This window comes from Mytilus edulis, chromosome 2 (genome assembly GCF_963676685.1).
Source record: "Mytilus edulis chromosome 2, xbMytEdul2.2, whole genome shotgun sequence".
Taxonomy (NCBI): domain Eukaryota; kingdom Metazoa; phylum Mollusca; class Bivalvia; order Mytilida; family Mytilidae; genus Mytilus; species Mytilus edulis.
This window is the reverse complement of record NC_092345.1, coordinates 94,362,708-94,389,022: the sequence shown is the minus strand read 5'-3', so window position 1 is coordinate 94,389,022 and position 26,315 is coordinate 94,362,708. Positions and strand designations below refer to the sequence as shown.

Here is a 26,315-nt window from a genome sequence, read left to right as displayed (position 1 = left end):
GGACTTATTCAACAACACATATAGGTAAACAATTACATATTCATCTGAATACAGCAACGCTCAAACGTCAAGAAATTTGAAAATGAATAAACACCTTAATACATCTTCGGATTTCAAATGTTTGGCTTTGAGCGTTCCTGATGAAGGTAAATCCAGAAAAGCGCTTCGGACGCAATAAATTATTAAACGTGTTGTTTTATATTTTTAATACTTTCATATTTTTCAGATATCGATAACGTGCAATCACAACAAAACAACAACTATATGAAGTTAGTCTTATTAATAGTAGATGTTGCAAGCAATGTTTTGAGAGAATACATAAATAAAAAAAAACTTAAAGGCAAGACGTTTGAATCATTCTTAAACGAAAGAGCCATAAAGCACGCACTTTTTCAATGTTGTCAAACGAGACGATGTTGTTCACACCACGATAGTTTTCAATATATCAAGACTCTTACTTTACAACAACTTATGAAAATGTATGACAGACAGGATATTAGTAAGGTACTGTGTAGCTTTCAGAAATGTGCGTGCCACTTTACAGCAAAAAAGGATATTAAAATACAAGTTCTTGATATAACTTTGGCTAACTGTTTTTTTTATGAAGAAGAGGATAGAAAAGTTATACAATGTGTAAGGAAACTTACACAAAAAAGGAATGACCTTTTTCATCTATCCGATTTGAAAGAACTGTTACCAATCACGTTCAATGATAATTGGGAATGGATTACAGGATCCATAATGGCCATTTTATCGGAAATAGATCAGAAGGAATATTCTAACACAGTTTATTCTAAAATTGCCTCTATATGCAAATCAAAGCTGATTGAAGATCCGTATTATATGCTTCAATACGAACGACTATGTCGTGACTACTGGGAAACAAAACTAACAGAGTTTGATGTAAGTATTAATGATTATCAATGTTATAAACGATTAACAATGTTACAAAATAATTTGAGACGGAGTCTACAGTAGAACGAATAAATTGATAATTTGAAAATGACTGATAAAAATACTAAACTTCAAAGCAATTTTTTTTCAATCAATAAAACAAGGGATGAAATATCCAAAGAACAGACAGACAAAAACGTTGAAATAACTAACAGCAGTTTTCAAAACACTCCCAAAAAACCAAAATAATAAATACTTAGTAAGACGAATCAATCAAGCTAAGGGTGAGCCTGAAGGGCGAGTAGATCCTGCTCCACATTTGTCCCCCGTCGTTCTTCTTGTTAGTACAAGATTGACCATTGGAAAGTTGAACATAATTTAGCCGTTCAAACAGTATCACCTTCAATGTCCTAATCTGTTAAGTTGTGACGGCAACGCTGATAAACTATATTTGGTCTGTATTTCTTCTTAAAACAAGAATGTGTCCTCAGTACACGAATGCCCCACTCGCACTATCATTTTCCATGTTCAGTGGACCGTGAAATTGGGGTAAAAACTCTAATTTGGCATTAAATTTAGAAAGATCATATCATAGGGAACATGTGTACAAAGTTTGAAGTCGATTGGACTTCAACTTCATCAAAAACTACCTTGACCAAAAACTTTAACCTGGAGCGGGACAGACGGACGGACGCGCGGACGAACGGACGAACGGACGCACAGACCAGAAAACATAATGCCCCTCTACTATCGTAGGTGGGGCATAAAAACGACAGTGTCTTGTTGTTCAAATACCTTCTGAACAGTATGCATCGATCAAATAAATATATGTCCTATGGAAGGGTAAGCGAATCTTGATCCACCTGTGTCACCATAAATGTTTCTAATAGTATAGTCAAATTTGACATAAAGTTAGTTGAACATATACTTAGCATTCAAGCAGTTACATCTCGTATGCTTTAAATATGAAAACAGTGTATGTTGCAATATTCTTTTTTTAACTGCAAAGCCGATAAACTGGGAGTTCTTACCTGTATGTCGAATTATAAAACGTTATGCCCATAGTGTTATCCTGTTATTTACATGAGATACAATCAGAACAATATGAATAGTTATCAAAGGTACCAGGATTATAATTATACCCCCGCTTTAAAAAAAAAGGGGGGGGTATACTGTTTTACCTCTGTTTAATACGCCAGACGCGCGTTTCGTCTACATAAGACTCATCAGTGACGCTCAGATCAAAACAGTTAAAATGCCAAACAAATACAAAGTTGAAGAGCATTGAGGACCCAAAAATTCCTAAAAGTTGTGCCAAATACGGCTAAGGTAATCTACTCCTGGGCGTAAGAAAATCCTTAGTTTTTCGAAAAATTAAAAGTTTTGTAAACAGAAAATTTATAGAAATGACCAATTAATTGATATTCATGTCAACACCGAAGTGCTGACTACTGGGCTGGTGATACCCTCGGGGACGAAACGTCCACCAGCAGTGGCATCGACCCAGTGGTGTAAATAGTTATCAAAGGTACCAGGATTATAATTATACCCCCGCTTTAAAAAAAAAGGGGGGTATACTGTTTTACCTCTGTTTAATACGCCAGACGCGCGTTTCGTCTACATAAGACTCATCAGTGACGCTCAGATCAAAACAGTTAAAATGTCATACAAATACAATGTTGAAGAGCATTGAGGACCCAAAAATTCCTAAAAGTTGTGCCAAATACGGCTAAGGTAATCTACTCCTGGGCGTAAGAAAATCCTTAGTTTTTCGAAAAATTAAAAGTTTTGTAAACAGAAAATTTATAGAAATGACCAATTAATTGATATTCATGTCAACACCGAAGTGCTGACTACTGGGCTGGTGATACCCTCGGGGACGAAACGTCCACCAGCAGTGGCATCGACCCAGTGGTGTAAATAGTTATCAGAGGTACCAGGATTATAATTATACCCCCGCTTTAAAAAAAAAAAAAGGGGGGTATACTGTTTTACCTCTGTTTAATACGCCAGACGCGCGTTTCGTCTACATAAGACTCATCAGTGACGCTCAGATCAAAACAGTTAAAATGCCAAACAAATACAAAGTTGAAGAGCATTGAGGACCCAAAAATTCCTAAAAGTTGTGCCAAATACGGCTAAGGTAATCTACTCCTGGGCGTAAGAAAATCCTTAGTTTTTCGAAAAATTAAAAGTTTTGTAAACAGAAATTTTATAGAAATGACCAATTAATTGATATTCATGTCAACACCGAAGTGCTGACTACTGGGCTGGTGATACCCTCCATCAATCAAATCAAATGCACTGTATTGTCATTAAAAATTAACAATATGTTTTGTCGTAGTATAAATTTAAACAAACAATGAAAAGCTAGAGTACAAAATAATGTAAATGTTGGATTAACAATATTTCAATGCTCAATAACCACGTTACAATAAGACCTCTGCCCTCAGTTATACTGATCTGTTAAAATACTGGACTGCAATATGAGCGTAAATGCACTCTGTGGTCGTGAACAAGATGGTCATTAAATGACTTCATGATATGTTCCTTATATCGGAACTACAATCCCGTCCGCTTTTCCCGAACATGACCTGCCAAATAAGACTTATAACCGGGTTTGTACTAAATCGAGTAAGTTTTTCGTCGCGAATTTTTTCTTACATTTTCATGAGAATTTCATGGTCAACACAATTGTTAACCTCAACGCATATAATGTCCAAGTTTCAAGATTTAATTCATCACAAAGTAATTAATTAAAAAGCTGCTAGGCCAGATTGAACCCTGTTGTTCGAAATATCGTCATCGGCCGTATGGAGGCTTGAATTTCCCAACGTGAAGAATCTACATGTGAAACAAGATCTGCTTACCTTTCCGAGCGCATGAGATAATCCCCGGTGTTTGGTGATGTTCATGTAGCTCAGTCTTGAGTTTTCTATGTTGTGTTTTGTGTACTCTGTCTGTCGCAAAGAATCATTTCCAATACTTGGAATGTGCAAGTTCTTTAATTTCAAATGAAGTTGCATAACAATATGAATATAGATATACAGATAGGAGAATATCTGTATTTGAAATACAGTGGTATTCAATATGCAGGTTTCACTATATTCTTTGCAGGCTTTGTCCATAGAAACAATAGTTTCCAAAATAAATGAATGTGTAAACTGTTTTAACAATGTCATGAAATACTGAAGTGAGATATATATGCAATGAATAATATATGATTTTTTCCAGGCTACAATACAAAATAACATAATTCCATGTAGATTCCTTCAGAAAATGCATAAGTTAGCTCACCTAAAATGGCAATTTAAACCAATTAGAAATCAAGCATGAATAATCTACACTTGTAAAAATATTAATATTGTAAAGTTATAATATTATAAATTTGTTTTTTTGAAAGAAACTCACATAGTTATCTACATTCTTGCATCAGGTTTTGCTAACTTGATTGAATTTCTGGACCTTAGGTTCTCTGTTTTTCACAATCCAAGATGGCGAAAGACACCCATATCACCTTAAATTCGATAAAAGAAAGATGAAAGATACAAAAGGAACATACAAACTAACAAATCGAAAATAAACTTCATGACAAACGAAAAAAAATACCCGAGGACAAACAATTTTTGAACACAAACAGAACATTTAAAACTTAAGACTGATGAAATATATGTAAATATCATTAAAAAAAAAACACAAAAAAAACCCTGGATCATGTGAGGTGCTCCGTAAGAGTAAGCTGATACTGCTCGATTTGCTCATGTGAATACACACATTAAACCGATGACAAGTGTAATCCTGTAGGTCACATTCGGAGAAAAGAGAACGACAAGGTTGGTACACACCATTTTCCGTTCATGCATAAGCAAAACGTCTAAATACCAAATTCATTGGATGCTGGATGTATACCAATTGACATTTTAGTATTTGATGGTTGATTTTTGTACTAGTGTTATTTACTTTGGACTATCATTCAGTAATTGTAATTTCTACCATATCTGTACTTTTTGTTGTTGCGATGTATAAGTACCCTGCAACAGCTTGTCTGTGTTTTTGTTAGATGTTTTATTTTGTGCTTAGCATCGATCTGAGAAGTTCAGCCCTTTTCAACTGATTTGTATAGTTTTATCTTTTGTTGTACTGTTACTCCAAAATCCCAGGATAGAAGGAGGGTTCGGCACCTATTGTTGTTAAATATTGCAAAGAGTTGTCTTATTCGCAATGGCTTCACATCTTCTTTTCATATTGAAGACAATAACCAAAATTAACTAAAAACAATGAGACAAATAAGTATTTTATGGTACAGACAAATATCCATATGAGGCTATGACCAATGTTACCTTTTCTTTACGACTGGTTTGCACTTATTCAAATGACAGTTCTTTTTATACTTCACAAACGCAGGAAAAAGAGAGCAACATGTGCGAGAATTTTAAAACCATACTGGATGAAACAAAGACAGCAGATATCCAGGATTTTATAATGAAACTGCGTAAGTAATCATTAGAAAGCTAGGACCATAAAATTTTAAGCTGAAAAATATTACGGCTCATTATTTCCATTCAAAAAGAACTCTTAATATGATTTAACGTTGCTTTACTGAATGAATTCAAATAACAATTTCATTCAAAGAAAAAAAGTATTTGAATTTCTCTCGCTATGTCCAAAAAATCAAAACAATATATTTTCTGTACTTTTTCTCTTGACTTACTCGTAAATGTACTTATCGATACAATTCTTCATTTCTGTTAAATCCTGGTATTCAAGGTGGGAATTTTGTCTAGAAAAAGTGTTTCTTGTCAGCATTCTGTTTCAAGAACTATTCTAAATTCAATTTGTACTGATATCCAGAAATTTCAAGTGATACAATGTTTAAATAACTCATTTATTTGTATTACAAAAGTAAGTTTTATTTGTTAACAAGTGGTGGACTACCGAATCGTTTAGACATGTTTATATTATATATGCACTTCAATGCATACTCGAAATGCAAAGCAGAGGTTGTTGTTGTTTATTTCTTATACTTTATTTTAATATTAAAGATTCCAGTTAAAGTTATGAAGTTGATTGCCTCAATTTTATACTATTCAAAAATGAAAAGAAACTCTCAGTTTGGATGAATTTTCCGAAATGCAAAACATATATTAAACAAGTTAAAATGAAATAGTCTTCTTCAACTTTTAACAGGTAAGTTATAAACTTTAAATTAGAGTTAAAAGTTATGAATTTTTTCATAACCGTGATTTCCTCAATTTTATACTGTTCAAAAATGGAAAGAAACACACAGTTTGGATGAGATTTTCGAAATGCAAAACATATATTTAATAAGTTCAAATAAAATAGTCATCTTCAATTTATTTTGTTTTAAACTATAAATTCCGGAATATAAAACTTAAAATATAAATCTTGTGACTCACAAAAAGTGCATATGATCTTTTTCGCCGCGAATTTTTGCTTACATTTTCATGAGAATTTTATGGTCAACACAATTGTTAACCTCAACGCATATAATGTCCAAGTTTCAAGATTTAAGTCATCACAAAGCAAAAAGCTGCTAGGCCAAGGTTGGACCCTGTTGTTCGAAATATCGAAAGTGAAGAAGAAGAAAATAAAATGCTAACCAGAGCACAATTTTACTACTTTGGAACAGATTCCAGCAGACTTTCTGTACGAAGCACCGAAAGAAGTAGACGACATCGCCTAACGACTTCAGAACAAGATTGGCACAACTGGGTATTTCATCTACGGAATCCAACTGTTGCCGCATCAGCCACTGTAATTTGAATACTAGGAGTAGGAAGAATCAGCGCACACACAGTCCATAATCGACTGCGACAACATAGCATTAAACTCCGAAGACCGTATTTTGGACATGTTTTGAGACCGTCACACAGACAGAATAGAGATGGTACAATAGATTAAATGGCTGGACATAATCTGGTTAAGTGTTGAATTGGATCGAAGAACTCGTGTCTACCGGCTCATTAATTTAAGTTTTTCTTCCTCTTGCGTCCAAGAAGTTGACAGTAAAAACGAAGTAAGTACATGTTCTGTGTAATGTTACGGCTCAAAGGTACAGAGACGAAATGCTTCAACCTCATCATATGCATGTGATTAACCGACATATGAGGTTATTCGAGCAGGACGATGCTAGGCCTCACACAGAGAGAAAAACAATGGACTATCGTTCAGGATACTGAGCTGAATAACACCAATGTGATAATTTGGCCTTCGAAATCACCGGCCACGAATCCTACTGTGAGAGCATCTCTTAGACCAACTGGATACATTAGTGCACCAGTGTCAACCCAAGCTTAAGACCCTTGATCAACTGCGACAAATGCTGCAAAAGGAATGAAGTTCAATTCCACTCAACAGTATTTAAACATTGATAGCATCCAAACAAAGGAGATGCGTAGCATTCTAAGTAGCGAGAAGTGGTTTTACACGATACTAACTTTGGAGGCGCCGGCACAAACTTAAATTGTGATAAATTGAATTTTTTCATCAATCTCACTGGAATTGACTGTCCTCTTTGCAATCAAGCACGTTTTAAGTGAATATCTCTTTTAGCCTACCACTGTTTGAAAGTCATAAATCGATTGAGCGAAAACAAATCCGGGTAACAAACTAAATACGAGGGAAACAAATAAATTATAAGAGGGAAAATACGATACAATGAAACACAAAAACCGACAACACACAATACGAACAATAAGATAGCAACTGCCATTTTCCTGATTTGGTACAGGACATGTTGAAAAATAAGGTGTGTCGAACATGGTTTTGTGACTATCCAAACCTCATGCTTTTATGGTAATGTTTACTATAATATTAGATTACGACATTACATGAAAGGAATACAGTACAAATGAATGCACGAACATTCAGGACAGAGAAACACAAAAATAAACAATACAATACTGTAAACAATAGTACATTTCGACATGCTAACCGCAAAATAAAAATCTACACGTAAAACAACATAGGACAGCACACAAAAACAGCATATGATTTTCTTCTTTTGTAGAGTATAAAACAAATAAGAATGTTGCCTAAAATGTAAAAAAAAAACAAAAAAAAAAAAACGTAACGTAACGTAACGAGGACATACATATGGACAAAAAAATCAAAACTCTGTATTTATCTATACATTATTTATGTGTCATGAAAATCTTATTATGTCACTAGGCTTGGAATAGGAAAATACATTTAACTAATTGTTTTCTCGTTTCTTTAATTGTATATGTACGAACTAATATGTCAACCTATTATGCATTCAAAAGACTTGCCTGTACTGTATCATTTGCGTTAAAAATCTTGAATAGGACGCCAATTTAAATGGAATTTACTTGATTAAGTTTGATTATTATGACAATTTTAATGTGAAAACAAGTTAAATACATTGCCTATTTAACTTGTTATTTTTTTTCAATTAATATCAAAGACAAGTCTGAAATACCATGCAATACGAATTTAAACAGCTAATACGTCTTCTGCTAGTAAAGAAGTCAACGTTATATTTTGATTTTGCAGCAACTTTAGCAAAGGAGATAGAATTAAACCTTAACGTTTTTGGACGAAGCAATCTCCAAACATTAGAGGAAGAAACTTCAGAAGAAAACGGTATACTTTTGATATGTCATAGCACACAATTTTTTGTTTCAACATGTTCTTCTAATTTGTAAAAAAACGTTTGTTTCTTCTGCTCCAAGTCAAATCTTATAGTGGTAGATTTTGTACTCGACTTTATTCATTTTATCTCTAAACCATTCTAAATTGGTTTCATTTTTTATTTGAAATTACTCGAATGGAGTCAACAGCAGCTTGACCGTCTGAACTTGTAATCACTCATCTAAACCATTTTATAGAGGTTGGACAACAGCCGACATCAGTGTGATCCCTACTTGACTCGAGTTAAAGATAACCGACCAATGCCGAACCCTATTCGAAAATAAACTGACTGTCATATTGATGTAATGGATTATCATAAACAATTTGATTTAGTATAAAATAGTTTAAAACTATGTTTTTTAATGATTATGTAGTTCTCTTCCCCCCCCCCCCCCCCCCCCTAAAAAAGCATGAACATTATGAATTGTTAACTCAAAAGGTATAATATATAAACTCATCATAGATACATGGATTCAAATTTTATATATATTTCGTTCTAATGGTCATTAATTTTTGTGAGTTACACAATCAAGATTGATTAAATAGAAATGACCTTGTCGAGTATGATGAAGAATGTTCGACTAAGGTTTACACCATTGGTCGAGAATGATATAACTATTATTACTTGCTTCTACTTCCCGAAAAATTATTTAAAACAGTAGAAATTATTTTTGTTTTCAATAGCATGAACATAAGAATTTACTAATATTGTTCCCTACAAGTTGTTTCAAGACATATTAAAAAAACATGATGCGTCGTAAAGCAATTACCAATCAATCAATATTGAAAAAACACATATTTCAGGAAAGTCCAATAGCGAAAAAATATGTAGCATCTGTTTTTGTCGAGACTACTTGTCATAGAAAGATCGACATAGGGATTGTGACCCGGTGGCGGCGTTAGCTAACTTCTTAAAAGCTTAATGTTTCAGAAGATGGAAGACCTTGATGCTTCATACTTTGTATAAGTATGCCTCATGATACGAAGTTTCTGTCAGTCACATGTCCAATGTCCTTGACCTCATTTTCATGGTTCAGTGACTACTTGAAAAAAAAAGTTAAGATTTTTTGTAATGTTAAATTCTCTCTTATTATAAGTAATAGGATAATTATATTTGGTAAGTGTGAACCTTGCAAGGTCCTCATATCCTTGAGACTACTTGAAAAAAAATTTGTAAGGGTTCCGCGGAACCCAGTGTCTCGCCTACTTTTGCTGTAAATCGCAGGCTTAACAAAAATAAGGAAAAAAATCAATAAAAATATTCCTCTTGATACTATCTTTTGATTGTAAGAAGCTTCTGTCCAAGTTTGGTAAAAATCCAGGATAGTTTATGAATCTAATAAATGTTTTAAAAACTTTAACTGCAGACTGTATGTAATGTTAACTGGAAGAAAAACTAAGTCCATTTATAAGTAAAATACAGATACACAGGTACAAAATATTAACAAAATTTCCTTCTAGATACTAGCTTTCGATCATAAACAAGCTTCTGTCCAAGTTTGGTACAAATTTAAAATAGTATAAGAAATTAAGTTATTAATTTTTTTTTAAATTTTAACCACAGAGTGCATGAATGTGTTGTTTCCTGGCAGAAAATCTAAGTCCATTTAAAAGTAAAATACGGAAAAAATGGATTTATTTTTTTACAAAATTTACTTCTGGATACTATCTTATAATCATAAACAAGCTTCTGTCCAAGTTTGGTGCAAACCCAGGATAGTTTGAGAAAGTTATTAAAATTTTAAAAACTTTAACCACAGAGTGAATGTAATGTTTCCCCGCAGAAAAACTAAGTCCATTTATAAGTAAAATACAGAAAAAAGGAATTTTATTTTTGCAAACTTTACTTCTGGATACTATCTTATGATCATAAACAAGCTTCTGTCCATGTTTGGTAGAAATCCAGTATAGTTTAAGAAAGTAATTCTAATTTTAAAAACTTTAACCACAGAGTGAATGTAATGTTTCCCCGCAGAAAAACTAAGTCCATTTATATATAAAATACAGAAAAAATGGAATTTTATTTTTACAAACTTTACTTCTGGATACTATCTTATGATCATAAACAAGCTTCTGTCCAAGTTTGGTAGAAATCCAGTATAGTTTAAGAAAGTTATTCAAATTTCAAAAACTTTAACCACAGAGTGAATATTTGTGGACGCCGCCGACGACGACACCGACGACGACGGAATGTAGGATCACTTAGTCTCGCTTTTTCGACTAAAGTCGAAGGCTCGACAAAAAGTAAAGGTTTTTTGTAATGTTAAATTCTCTCTTATTATAAGTAATAGGATAGTTATATTTGGTATGTTTGTACCTTGCAAGATCCTCACTTGACCTCGACCTCATTTCATGGATCGGTGAACAAGGTTAGTTTTTGGTGGTCAAGTCCATATCTCAGATACTATAAGCAATAGGTCTAGTATATTCAGTGTATGAAAGGACTGTAAGGTGTACATGTCCAACTGGCAGGTGTCATCTGACCTTGACCTCATTTTCATGGTTCAGTGGTTATATTTAAGTTTTTGTGATTTGGTCTGTTTTTCTTATAATGTATGCAATAGGTCTACTATATTTGGTGTATCGAATGATTGTAAGGTGTACATGCCTAGCTGGCAGGTGCCATCTGACCTTGACCTCATTTGCATGGTTCAGTGGTTAAAGTATAGTTTTTGAGGTGTTTTTTTCTAATACTATATGCAATAGGTCAACTGTATTTGGTGTATGGAAATATTTTATATGTCAGTCACACAGGTTTTATTTGACCTTGACCTCATTTTCATGGTTCATTGCTCAGTGTTAAGTTTAAACTATGAGCAATAGGTCAACTATATATGTTGTATTGGAGAATTGCTAGCTGTACATGTCTGCCTGGCATTGTTCGTCTGACTTTGACCTCATTTTCATGTTTCATTGGTCAATGTTTAGTTTTCATGGTTAATGTTAAGTTTATGTGACAGTTTTATATTTAGGACTATCAACATAAAATCAATGATTAGTAAAAAAAATAAGAAGGCGAGACATTTCGGCATGTACACTCTTGTTATTAATAAAGAATCATTTAAATACTTATTTGCTTGAAGTTAAAAATTTTGATACTATCTTGCAATGTCTTAAAGAACATGCATGTAAAGAACTTTTATTATAATTTTATATTAAAAACATATAGTTTACATTTGAACTAAGTCTTAGTCATAAAAAATTATTAATCTTACTAATGATAGAACCCAGGTGCGTATCTAGCAATTTTTAAACGAGCAACGCAAGATAAAAAAATGTGGTCCAGTCATATGTCTCTATTATGAAGCATTGATCGTAAAAAAAGGGGATTCCAAATCCTTCCAAGGAAGGCCCCCAAAAAGGGAGGTTCTTAAAATGCGATCTGAATTTTTGTCCAGTCGTTGGGTTTTTAATGCAGACACATCTATCCCTAAGCGTGTCCAAATATGAAAGTTTGTTAAATGTTGAGTAGAGGAGAGAGGGGGACTTTTTTTTATTTCAAACTGTAAAATATAAAATAAATTTATGATTACCTTCATTTAACTGATACATGTAAGTACTTTGGTTAATACTATTGCCTTTCTATTAAGTCTCTTCTGCCAAATCCATCGCCTGACTCAAAATACCACCCGTCTTATACCCGTCTTTATTGACAACTGCATACAAGGAACATGATGTATTTTTGTAATAAGGATGCACGATACGGCAAACGTTGACCTGCTACTCACTCGTAAAAGTATGAACGAAGATCGTCAAAGTAAGGTTACTAGTTGGGTTTCGTCTTTTTGTTTTCTACTTAATCATGGTTTGATCTAATTGTCAATAACAATGCTATCCGTTCTTTTTCATTTCATATTCGATATTAACGAATATAGGCCTTAGCATCGGGTGTAAATTAGCTATACACATCGGGGAAAATCTTGTACTAAGTTAGGAATATGACAGTTGTTATCGAATAGTCCGTTTCAATGTATGTTGGAGTTTCTGGTTTCAGGGTTTCTGTTGATCCGTTGTTTTAAAGTTACAACAGATGTGGTCCCTCAATTTAAGTTTGAAACCCGAATTTGTTTTTTCTCAAACGAATTTCGGTATACTACTGTTGCATTTATTGACTGGTTTATAGTGTTATTCATATTTAATTGAAACAATTTCCAAGGCTTTTGTAAGATTTTCGTGAAAGTTGTTTACTGCTATCACGGGGGATACGGGGGATATTGTTTCATATTAACTTGATAAACAAAGTGTAATTTACATCTACATTACTTTACTGAATCGGTTGTAATTTGGTTTGTTTTTGGTTTGATATTTGTGTCCATGCTGATAATCTAACATAGCCAATCTTTCACCCTCATTTCAAATGGTAGACACCATAAGGGCCGTAATAGGAATGGTAGTCTACGACTGAAATTGCTCAATGTGCGTTGTTTTCTCTTTTAAGTGTTGTGAGAGTACTGTGGTATGGATGTTTTCAATTCGTTGATGCTCTTTTGTGATTATGATTTCTGACTTCCTTTTGAAATTGCCCGCCTACCATACATTATATTAATTTGCATGATTAAAGGTATAATGGATTTAACTATTACAACGATGGATTAAAACATCTGTAAGAAAATTGAAAAACAAAATATACAAAAAATACGTCAATTGCGTCTTTTGTTCCATTTTATTACAACACATTGATATATTTCGTTCCATGATAATATAACAAACTAGTTCAATTGTCACAATTAAAGATGCAGTAAATATTTCTATTAACCAGATAAAAAGGATGTGTATGTACCTGTATTATTACATCTGAAGGTACCAACCAAATGGAGCAGAGGTAGAATTAAAGATGCAGTCAAAGCGATGCGGTTACATGGAACATGTGACATGGCTATTAACATCAAAGCTGTTTCGGCTGACGACCTTAACATTGTTGCTGAAATATTAAGAAAAACTCTAGAAGACGATAAAAAATTAGGAGGTGAAATTGAAAAGTTCATTGGAAGTATTTTGTCAGATTCTGAAATCAATGGACATGAATCTGACATGGTTGTTATTGATATGGCAATAGCAAATAAGGATGGTAATTATTGTATTTTGTTTTTAATTCAATACAATTCATTTTCCCATCAATATTAAAATGTTGTAACTTTTTTACACTGTAAACTATATATGTAATTTATCTTACAGTGCTTATCCAGTGACCTTTGGGGTATCACAATAGCAATGGCCAAAACAGTTTACCAAATTGCAGTTAGATTTCTTCTCCAACTAACTGATCAACTGGTAAAATGTTTTAGCAGATTGCTCAAGTGAAATGTTGTCAGTATGAAGTGAGTGCTGTGAAATCAAAAGTAATACTTACCATCCAGATCCAGTTAGTTGATATCTTTGTCATTTGTTTCAAACACAAAAATGACTTACTATAGTATGAGTCACTGAATAAGAAGGTCTAATTTTGAAATGGAAACTTCTATCATAAATAGATTTTATAAATAAATAGTTCAAACCCTTGTTTTGTAGATGTATATTTTATAGCTTTGTCTTCTAAGACAAAGTTATTGTGTAATTATAATTCGTATAATATTTTCTATACAAATTACTGATCTGCTGGCATTAACGGGAAATAATTTTTTTTGAGTTATTGTACACTAAACAATTAATCAATGATACCTGGCTTCTGATTTTGCCTACAATTTTTTTCAAAATTTTAATCATCTTAAAAATAAATTCCATTGTTTCTTTTCAAAACAGAGGATAAAAGTTTAATAATCATTAAAGTAATGTTACAAATAAATTAAATGAGGAAAGTTGATATTTGTCAGACAAAAATTGTGACAACATTTTGCTGATTTTCAGTTATGTAAATTATTTCCCTTTAATGGTAGCAGATAAGTAATTTCTTTAGAAAAAAAATTTCAAATTACTATTATGCACTAATCTGTTGTTGGAAAACGGAGCTATAAATTATAGACTTACACAACAATGTTTTCAACTATTTATTTATAAAATCTATTTATGATAGAAGTTTCCATGTCAAAATTAGACCTTCTTATTCAGTGACTCATACTATAGTAAGTCATTTTTGTGTTTGAAACAAATGACAAAGATATCAACTAACTGGATCTGGATGGTAAGTATTACTTTTGATTTTACAGCACTCACTTCATACTAACAACATTTCACTTGAGCAATCTGCTAAAATATTTTACCAGTTGATCAGTTAGTTGGAGAAGAAATCTAACTGCAATTTGGTAAACACTTTTGGCCATTGCTATTGTGATACCCCAAAGGTCACTGGATAAGCACAGTAATATAACACAAAAGTCAAACACACCTATCAAAGTATTACATTTTTAAAGATCTTTAATAAGTACCAACAGATACAACAAGTTAAGTAACTACATGTATATATTTTGAACATTTTCTCTATTTTTGATTAAGTTGCAATCGCTAAACATAACCAAATTATTTGTAGTCACAAATCGGACCCGGTTATTATATATTTCATCTTTAAAGCGTATTACACCTTTTTTATGTATCAGTTTTTTTATTTATTGTTTCTAACATTTAAACAAAACACTATATTTACTTTTAGTGAACAATTAAAGGTCTCTATAATCATATATTTCTGATCAATGTGATGGTTTCAAAAATTGTACTAATTTTCCTAGTTTTCGAATTTTCAATAAGGATCCAAAAACTATATTATTGCAGAATATGATTTCCTTTAAATGCATGTTGTTAAAAAGTTAGATCATATTTTTCTATTGCAGAATTATTTAATGTTTCAATTGTACTTTTGTCAATATTTCTACTTGGTAAATCTTAAACAAAAAGCCTCAATGAATATGTTTATTTAGTTTAGATGTTAGATTAAAATGTTTTATAACCTACGAAAGACGACATCAAACTTTTTACAATATCATATTATAATAGAAAAAAAAGGATATTGGGTATCCATCTATGTCGCAAAATCAGTACATGCACATTAAAAAGAAAAAACACAAGCACAAGAACAGCGCTTTTATTGCTGTTCTTCATATCAAAGTCAGAATGAGACCCCAACACCGATATAATGCATGTTATAGTATATTCCTTTTTAATAATTAGTTATCAAAGGTACCAGGATTATAATTTAATACACCAGACTCGCGTTTCGTCTACATAAGACTCATCAGTGACGCTCAGATCAATATAATTGTAAAGCCAAACAAGTACAAATTTGAAGAGCATTGAAGACCCAAAATTCCAAAAAAGTTGTGCCAAATACAGCTAAGGTATTCCATTCCTGGGATAAGAACATCCTTAGTTTTTCGAAAAATTCAATGTTTTGTAACAGGAAATGTTAAAAAATAAGTCTGTTTAAAGGTTTTGTTAGCTTTTGAGGTGATTGCCGACATTTTTGTGCTTTGTAAATAATATCACCATAAAAGATTGAATAGGAAATACCTGAACGTAACAAGTTGGTTTATATTTACGAATGATGTCCTTGTACCGTTGATAAAATTAGGTAAATGTTTTGACTAGTTTGTGATATCAAAAACCCTGGTGTTATGATTTTTCAGTATTTCATAGATTTTTTTCGTTATATATATATATATATGTATATGAAAATTTATTTAGACGGATTGCAGTGATCGCTTTAACATACGTTTTGACTGGCGATGAGAAAATGCTTTTCAATAATTTCTTATTTTGTCAGATTCAATATCACAGGAAGAACGCCTAAGGCATGAAAACCAGTTTCATCAGATTGAAGTTCAATTTCTTCGAAAATTTCAACTAATAAGGCCAGCATCGTATGTTACAGCTATGAGGGACTGTGTGGTCACCAACAACATGATTGTGGTAATCAATTGTGACAATGATAATCTAGCAATCTACGATATGGATATCCCCGATGACCCCCAATATATCAAACTATCAAATAAACCATCTGGTGTGGTAACAATACAGGGTGATGATGTCGGAGTGTCTTTCAACCATGGTAAATGTTATATTGAGATTATCGACATCAAGAAACAACAGGTGAAGAAAACTGTCCACATTAATGGGATTGGGAAAATGTCATTTCAAGATGAAATACTTTATGTCGTTATCGATGGTAAAACGATAAAAGGGGTGAATCTTAACGGTAAGGAAGTCGTATCTTTCAGTTGTTCCCTCCCAGATATCACCAATTTTACTACTGATAAAGACAGATTGTTTCTAACGTATTCATGGACAAATGAACTACAATGTTGGAGTTTGAGTAATATGTCGATCATTTGGACGTTCAAAAATGAGAAAATGAGCCGACCATCACATGTTGTAATAGATGCGAACCATAATGTATACGTGACTGGTCAGGGTTCAAAAAATGTCTTAATAATATCCCCTGGTGGACAATTACACAAGGAAGTATTAACATTGAGTCAAACTAAAAAACATAATTTAATGTTTCCGATAACGATACATTATGATGAATCAAACAATAGTATATTAGCATTTAAAGATTTTAATGATACTGCAGTTTTATACAAAATAAGAAATTCAATATGTGGAAACAATGATGTAAATATGTAAAATTGGCATACTCCGACTTGTATGCGAATAAAACAAACCATTCATGATATCAAATCATTGTTGATAATAATGATTGTTCTTGCCATCAATAAAAATGGTCAAGCAAACTAAAAGAATATAAAATGTTTGCATTAAAAAAACAATATTATTATTATTTAATATCAGCTTGAAACACCTTAGTGGACAGGAATATCATGATAAAACAATCAATATCGGTGTACCTTGTATGCAACACTACAGGTTGCACTTCTGAAAGTATAGAAATTGCAATTTCCAGTAGGAACTCCCTTTACGGGTATGAATGTGATACTTTTACTATGAAGTTTCGTAAAATATTTTATCTTAGAACAGAATGTTTATATGCACTGTATTTTCATTATCAAAAGGAAAAAAATAGGGCTGTGTGGTATATTTTCAACTTTTATATGCCCCGAACTTCTAAGAGTTAAAACGTGTATACAATTATGTACTACCCTTACTTTTACCTTCACAGCGGGTCTCCCTCAGATTTCAATTTTCACCGGTACCATGTGTTTTTATAATGGTAACATTCCCAAGTTATGTCTCCATGAGATGAAACAAAGATATCATATCTTGGAACCCTAATGTAAACAAAACACGTTCTCTCGCAATGATACTTATTTATCAATATTACAGCCTGAACGAAATGCATATACTCTAACTTTTCTTTTACAGTAAATTTTAAACCTTCACCCCTGTTTTTCATTTTTTTAAGAAAAGTGGAAAGACCTAATTATAGCCTTTGTATGAGGTCTTTGGCTGATATTAATAAACCTTGGGCTGATAATACATCTGATATGAAAAATTCCAAGTAATAATCTGACAATATTGACCTTAAAGAAGTGTATTGACTGAAGAGTCCGAGGTCGATATACTTCTTTTGGTCGATATATTCTGCATTGACCTCATATGATAGGCTCTTTTTGTTATATTATTAATTTTTGACCATATTTGTATCAAAATTGTCGTTTGATTTTGTTGGAAATTTATAGATATCATATTGTCTCCTAGACAATAGCAACATATTAGCCTTGCTATTTCATTAATTATTAAACATCTTATGTATTTGAAGATTTTTTTCTCCAAATTATCGATCATAAATATTTTTTAATAAAACTTAACAATATCATGATAGTTATCAAAGGTACAAGGATTATGAAATTATTATTAAATTCATTACACGACGTCACAAAGTATATCGGTTTTTAGATATTCTAAAAATAACCGTGCAATATGTCTTTTGCTATCCGCCGTTTTCTGTCTACCTTCGAAAATATAGTTTAACATGTTACTATCCCTGAACGAATCAAATAAGTTAAGATATACGAATTAGATATCTGTTCCCAGATTGCATCTATGACAATTGATGAAAAATTATGATTGTCATAGTTCAACCAGACTTGAGACTTTTAAAGAAGTTCTAGTATTTATTGCACTAAAGGCTTTTCTTTTTATCAAAGCATTGAACGGTATTCTGTCCATCCATACATGGTATTGGTCATGTTTAAAGGAAAATCGTCTATGGAGGAATAAGGATTCCGAAGTTATGCAGGTCCATACATGGTATTGATCATGTTTACCGGAAAATCATCTAAGGAGGAATAAGGATTCCGAAGTTATGCAGGTCCATACATTGTATTGGTCATGTTAACGGGAAAATCGTCTAAGAACTAAGGATTCCGAAGTTATGCAGGTCCATACATGGTATTGATCATGTTTACAGGAAAATCGTCTAAGAACTAAGGATTCCGAAGTTATGCAGGTCCATACATGGTATTGGTCATGTTTACCGGAAAATCATCTAAGGAGGAATAAGGATTCCGAAGTTATGCAGGTCCATACATGGTATTGATCATGTTTACCGGAAAATCGTCTAAGGCGGAATAAGGATTCCGAAGTTATGCAGGTCTATACATAGTATTGGTCATGTTTACAGGAAAATCGTCTAAGAACTAAGGATTCCGAAGTTATGCAGGTCCATACATGGTATTGATCATGTTTACAGGAAAATCGTCTAAGGAGGAATAAGGATTCCAAAGTTATGCAGGTCCATACATGGTATTGGTCATGTTTACGGGAAAATCGTCTAAGGAGGAATAAGGATTCCGACGTTATGTAGGTCCATACATGGTATTGATCATGTTTACAGAAAAATCGTCTAAGAACTAAGGATTCCGAAGTTATGCAGGTCCATACATGGTATTGGTCATGTTTACAGGAAAATCGTCTAAAAACTAATGATTCCGAAGTTATGCAGGTCCATACATTTTTTTGGTCATGTTTACAGGAAAATCGTCTATGGAGGAATAAGGATTCCGAGGTTATGCTGGTCCATACATGATATTGGTCATGTTTACTGGAAAATCGTCTTAGGAGGAATAAGGATTCCGAAATTATGCAGGTCCATACATGGTATTGATCATGCTAACAGGAAAATCGTCTAAGGAGGAATAAGGATTCCGAAGTTATGCAGGTCCATACATGGTATTGATAATGTTAACCGGAAAATCGTCTAAGAAGGAATAAGGATTCCGAAGTTATGCAGGTCCATACATGGTATTGATCATGTTTAAAGGAAAATCGTTTAAGAACTAAGGATTCCGAAGTTATGCAGGTCCATACATGGTATTGATCATGTTTACAGGGAAATCGTCTAAGAACTAAGGATTCCGAAGTTATGCAGGTCCATACATGGTATTGGTCATGTTTACCGGAAAATCGTCTAAGGAGGAATAAGGATTCCGAAGTTATGCAGGTCCATACATGGTATTGATCATGTTTACCGGAAAATCGTCTAAGGAGGAATAAGGATTCCGAAGTTATGCAGGTCTATACATAGTATTGGTCATGTTTACAGGAAAATCGTCTAAGAACTAAGGATTCCGAAGTTATGCAGGTCCATACATGGTATTGATCATGTTTACAGGAAAATCGTCTAAGGAGGAATAAGGATTCCGAAGTTATGCAGGTCCATACATGGTATTGGTCATGTTTACGGGAAAATCGTCTAAGGAGGAATAAGGATTCCGAAGTTATGTAGATCCATACATGGTATTGATCATGTTTACAGGAAAATCGTCTAAGGAGGAATAAGGATTCCGAAGTTATGCAGGTCCATACATGGTATTGGTCATGTTTACAGGAAAATCGTCTAAAAACTAAGGATTCCGAAGTTATGCAGGTCCATACATGGTATTGATCATGTTTACAGGAAAATCCTCTAAGGAGGAATAAGGATTCCGAAGTTATGCAGGTCCATACATGGTATTGGTCATGTTTACGGGAAAATCGTCTAAGGAGGAATAAGGATTCCGAAGTTATGTAGGTCCATACATGGTATTGATAATGTTAACCGGAAAATCGTCTAAGAAGGAATAAGGATTCCGAAGTTATGCAGGTCCATACATGGTATTGATCATGTTTAAAGGAAAATCGTTTAAAAACTAAGGATTCCGAAGTTATGCAGGTCCATACATTGTATTGGTCATGTTTACGGGAAAATCGTCTAAGGAGGAATAAGGATTCCGAAGTTATGTAGGTCCATACATGGTATTGATCATGTTTACAGGAAAATCGTCTAAGAACTAAGGATTCCGAAGTTATGCAGGTCCATACATGGTATTGGTCATGTTTAGCGGAAAATCGTCTAAGGAGAGTAAGGATTCCGAAGTTATGCAGGTCCATACATGGTATTGATCATGTTTACAGGAAAATCGTCTAAGAACTAAGGATTCCGAAGTTATGCAGGTCCATACATGGTAGTGGTCATGTTTACAGGAAAATCGTCTAAAAACTAATGATTCCGAAGTTATGCAGGTCCATACATTTTATTGGTCATGTTTACAGGAAAATCGTCTATGGAGGAATAAGGATTCCGAGGTTATGCAGGTCCATTCATGGTATTGGTCATGTTTACAGGAAAATCGTCTAAGAACTAAGGATTCCGAAGTTATGTAGGTCCATACATGGTATTGATCATGTTTACAGGAAAATCGTCTAAGAACTAAGGATTCCGAAGTTATGCAGGTCCATACATGGTATTGGTCATGTTTACAGGAAAATCGTCTATGGAGTAATAAGGATTCCGAGGTTATGCAGGTCCATACATGGTATTGATCATGTTTACACGAAAATCGTCTAAGGAGGAATAAGGATTCTGAAGTTATACAGGTCCATACATGGTATTGGTCATGCTTACAGGAAAATCGTCTAAGGAGGAATAAGGATTCCGAAGTTATGCAGGTCCATACATGGTATTGGTCATGTTTACAGGAAAATCGTCTAAGAACGTAGGATTGCGAAGTTATTCAGGCCCATACATGGTATTGGTCATGTTTACTGGAAAATCGTCTTAGGAGGAATAAGGATTCCGAAGTTATGCAGGTCTATACAAAGTATTGGTCATGTTTACTGGAAAATCGTCTAAGGAGGAATAAGGATTCTGAAGTTATGCAGGTCCATACATGGTATTGGTCATGTTTACTGGAAAATCGTCTTAGGAGGAATAAGGATTCCGAAGTTATTCAGGCCCATACATGGTATTGGTCATGTTTACTGGAAAATCGTCTTAGGAGGAATAAGGATTCTGAAGTTATACAGGTCCATACATGGTATTGGTCATGTTTACAGGAAAATCGTCTAAGGAGGAATAAGGATTCTGAAGTTATGCAGGTCCATACATTGTATTGGTCATGCTTACAGGAAAATCGTCTAAGGAGGAATAAGGATTCCGAAGTTATGCAGGTCCATACATGGTATTGATCATGTTTACAGGAAAATCGTCTAAGAACTAAGGATTCCGAAGTTATGCAGGTCCATACATGTTATTGGTCATGTTTACAGGAAAATCGTCTAAAAACTAATGATTCCGAAGTTATGCAGGTCCATACATTTTATTGGTCATGTTTACAGGAAAATCGTCTATGGAGGAATAAGGATTCCGAGGTTATGCAGGTCCATTCATGGTATTGGTCATGTTTACAGGAAAATCGTCTAAGAGTTAAGGATTCCGAAGTTATGTAGGTCCATACATGGTATTGATCATGTTTACAGGAAAATCGTCTAAGAACTAAGGATTCCGAAGTTATGCAGGTCCATACATGGTATTGGTCATGTTTACAGGAAAATCGTCTATGGAGTAATAAGGATTCCGAGGTTATGCAGGTCCATACATGGTATTGATCATGTTTACACGAAAATCGTCTAAGGAGGAATAAGGATTCTGAAGTTATACAGGTCCATACATGGTATTGGTCATGCTTACAGGAAAATCGTCTAAGGAGGAATAAGGATTCCGAAGTTATGCAGGTCCATACATGGTATTGGTCATGTTTACAGGAAAATCGTCTAAGAACGTAGGATTGCGAAGTTATTCAGGCCTATACATGGTATTGGTCATGTTTACTGGAAAATCGTCTTAGGAGGAATAAGGATTCCGAAGTTATGCAGGTCTATACAAAGTATTGGTCATGTTTACTGGAAAATCGTCTAATGAGGAATAAGGATTCTGAAGTTATGCAGGTCCATACATGGTATTGGTCATGTTTACTGGAAAATCGTCTTAGGAGGAATAAGGATTCCGAAGTTATTCAGGCCCATACATGGTATTGGTCATGTTTACTGGAAAATCGTCTTAGGAGGAATAAGGATTCTGAAGTTATACAGGTCCATACATGGTATTGGTCATGTTTACAGGAAAATCGTCTAAGGAGGAATAAGGATTCTGAAGTTATGCAGGTCCATACATTGTATTGGTCATGCTTACAGGAAAATCGTCTAAGGAGGAATAAGGATTCCGAAGTTATGCAGGTCCATACATGGTATTGATCATGTTTACAGGAAAATCGTCTAAGAACTAAGGATTCCGAAGTTATGCAGGTCCATACATGGTATTGGTCATGTTTACAGGAAAATCGTCTAAAAACTAATGATTCCGAAGTTATGCAGGTCCATACATTTTATTGGTCATGTTTACAGGAAAATCGTCTATGGAGGAATAAGGATTCCGAGGTTATGCAGGTCCATACATGGTATTGGTCATGTTTACAGGAAAATCGTCTAAGAACTAAGGATTCCGAAGTTATGTAGGTCCATACATGGTATTGATCATGTTTACAGAAAAATCGTCTAAGAACTAAGAATTCCGAAGTTATGCAGGTCCATACATGGTATTGATCATGTTTACAGGAAAATCGTCTAAGGAGGAATAAGGATTCTGAAATTATACAGGTCCATACATGGTATTGGTCATGCTTACAGGAAAATCGTCTAAGGAGGAATAAGGATTCCGAAGTTATGCAGGTCCATACATGGTATTGGTCATGTTTACAGGAAAATCGTCTAAGAACTTAGGATTGCGAAGTTATTCAGGCCCATACATGGTATTGGTCATGTTTACTGGAAAATCGTCTTAGGAGGAATAAGGATTCCGAAGTTATGCAGGTCTATACATAGTATTGGTCATGTTTACTGGAAAATCGTCTAAGGAGGAATAAGGATTCTGAAGTTATGCAGGTCCATATATTGTATTGGTCATGCTTACAGGAAAATCGTCTAAGGAGGAATAAGGATTCCGAAGTTATACAGGTCCATACATGGTATTGGTCATGTTTACTGGAAAATCGTCTTAGGAGGAATAAGGATTCCGAAGTTATTCAGGCCCATACATGGTATTGGTCATGTTTACTGGAAAATCGTCTTAGGAGGAATAAGGATTCTGAAGTTATACAGGTCCATACATGGTATTGGTCATGTTTACAGGAAAATCGTCTAAGGAGGAATAAGGATTCTGAAGTTATGCAGGTCCATACATTGTATTGGTCATGCTTACAGGAAAATCGTCTAAGGAGGAATAAGGATTCCGAAGTTATACAGGTCCATACATGGTATTGGTCATGTTTACGGGGAAATCGTCAAAGAATTAAGGATTCTGAAGTTATGCAGGTCCATACATGGTATTGGTCATGTCTACTGGAAAATCATTTAAGAACTAAGATTTCCGAAAACACTAGTGATAATTGTTATCATGTCATGTCATGTAAATGACATTAAGTTTTAGCCTTACCTTGGCATTATTTATTTGGCAAAATGTGTATCTTCAAAAAACATTAACATTGTGCACTTATCAAAAGAAAAATCAATAAAAAAAAAGTACCTGAAAATTCTAAATCCAAATAATTTAAGAACCACTTAGGGCATAGAGTTTGTCGTAATTGCAACAAAGCTGATCAAAGCAATTAACCTTAATAGATTTTGTTATGTCAAGATTGATGATCGATTTCTCCTTTATCAGTATTGTACATTTTTTGATACTACACAATTGACATGGTTGTTGTAGCATCAAAGTCATTGTCATGGAAGAACACATCATATTGGATTTAGCAATGGGTTATGGAATACCAATTTTGCATAGCATAGACATAAAACTCAAAGCTGGGGGACACCTGACCCTTCCTTAAGCGGAGATGTTAGAAAATACTGAGGATGCCATGAATAAGACTTTGAAGACGTTTTAGAAGGTAAACAGCACTAAATAGAACATTGCATGAGCTTTTCTTTCAAGATGATAATTCCAGAAGTGGTCAATAACTATTTTAGAGCTTACTTTGAAATTTTTTGCTATTTACAGTTTATCTCTATCTAATATTATTTTCAAGATAATACATGTAACAACAAGAGTGCACACACTGAAATGTCTCGCCTTCTTTACTAATCATTGATATTATGTTGATAGTCCTAAGTATATAGCTTTATTACAACTGTCACATATTAACATTAACCAAGATAGCTAAACAAAGACCAATGAACCATGAAAATGAGGTCAAGGTCAGATGAACCATGCCAGGCAGACATATACAGCTAACAAAGCTTCCATACAACAAATATAGTTGACCTATTACTTAAAGTTAAAGAAAAATAGACCAAAACACATAAACTTAACACTGTGCAATGAACCGTGCAATTGAGGTCATGGTCAAATAAAACCTGCGGGACTGACATAAAGATCATAATATATTTCCATACACCAAATATAGTTGACCTTTGGCATATAATATTAGATAAAAAGACCAAAACTTAAAAACTTAACTTTGACCACTGAACCATGAAAATGAGGTCAAGGTCAGATGACATCTGCCCGCTGGACATGTACACCTTACTATCATTCCATACAACAAATATAGTAGACCTATTGCATAAAGTATGAGAAAAACAGACCAAAACACAAAAACTTAACTATAACCACTGGACCATGAAAATGAGGTCAACGTCAGATGACACCTGTCAGTTGGACATGTACACCTTCTAGTCCTTCCATACACCAAATGTACTAGCCCTATTGCTTACAGTATCTGAGATATGGACTTGACCACCAAAACTTAACCTTGTTCACTGATCCATGAAATGAGGTCGAGGTCAAGTGAAAAATGTCTGACGGGCATGAGGACCTTGCAAGGTACGCACATACCAAATATAGCTTTCCTATTATTTATAATAAGAGAGAATTCAACATTACAAAAATTCTGAACTTATTTTCAAGTGGTCACTGAACCATGAAAATGAGGTCAAGGACATTGGACATTTGACTGACGGAAACTTCGTAACATGAGGCATCTATATACAAAGTATGAAGCATCCAGGTCTTTCACCTTCTAAAATATAAACCTTTTAAGAAGTTAGTTAACGCAGCCGCTGCCGTAGCCGCCGCCGCCACCTCGGCCGCCAGATCACTATCCCTATATCTAGCTTTCTGCAACAAAAGTTGCAGGCTCGACAAAAACTGCAAAATTTTCTTAAATTTTCCATTTAGGGGCAGCAACACAACAACAGGTTGTCTGATGCATCTGAAAAAGTCAAAACAGATATGTCTTGACCTGATAAACATTTAAACCCAATGTCAGATTTGCTCAAAAACTGCATTTTACCCTAATATTCTATTTAGCAATTGCGGCCATCTTGGTTGATGGCCAGGGTCATCAGATACATTTTTTAAACTAGATACCCTAAGGATGATATAGGCCAAGTTTGGTGATTTTTGGCAAAGCAGTTTTAGAGGAGAGTATTTTTGTAAAAGTTAATGGACAATTGAAAACAGACAACAAGTGATGAGAAAAGCTCACTTGGCCCTTTTGGGCCAGGTGTGCTAAAAAGGCTAAATAATAGAAAAACAACAAACA

General features: G+C 33.9%; 1 protein-coding gene across 1 annotated transcript; it reads left to right on the top strand.

Annotated features, from left to right (window-relative positions):
• Window positions 1-235: 235 nt before the first annotated feature.
• LOC139513514 (uncharacterized) lies at window positions 236-17,264 on the top strand. The gene is made up of 5 exons (XM_071302109.1): window positions 236-903; window positions 5,299-5,386; window positions 8,431-8,520; window positions 13,328-13,636; window positions 16,259-17,264. Exons 1-5 carry the CDS (start codon window positions 265-267, stop codon window positions 17,119-17,121), a joined length of 1,989 nt encoding a protein of 662 aa, XP_071158210.1. The 5' UTR covers window positions 236-264; the 3' UTR covers window positions 17,122-17,264.
• The last annotated feature ends 9,051 nt before the right edge of the window (window positions 17,265-26,315 follow it).

Bases quoted from the DNA above. Each gene is read 5' to 3' on its own strand.
- LOC139513514 (XM_071302109.1), top strand. From the start codon at position 265: ATGAAGTTAGTCTTATTAATAGTAGATGTTGCAAGCAATGTTTTGAGA. The intron at 904-5,298 runs GTAAGTATTAAT...TCACAAACGCAG, and splicing joins CAAAACTAACAGAGTTTGAT to GAAAAAGAGAGCAACATGTG. The intron at 5,387-8,430 runs GTAAGTAATCAT...TTGATTTTGCAG, and splicing joins GGATTTTATAATGAAACTGC to CAACTTTAGCAAAGGAGATA.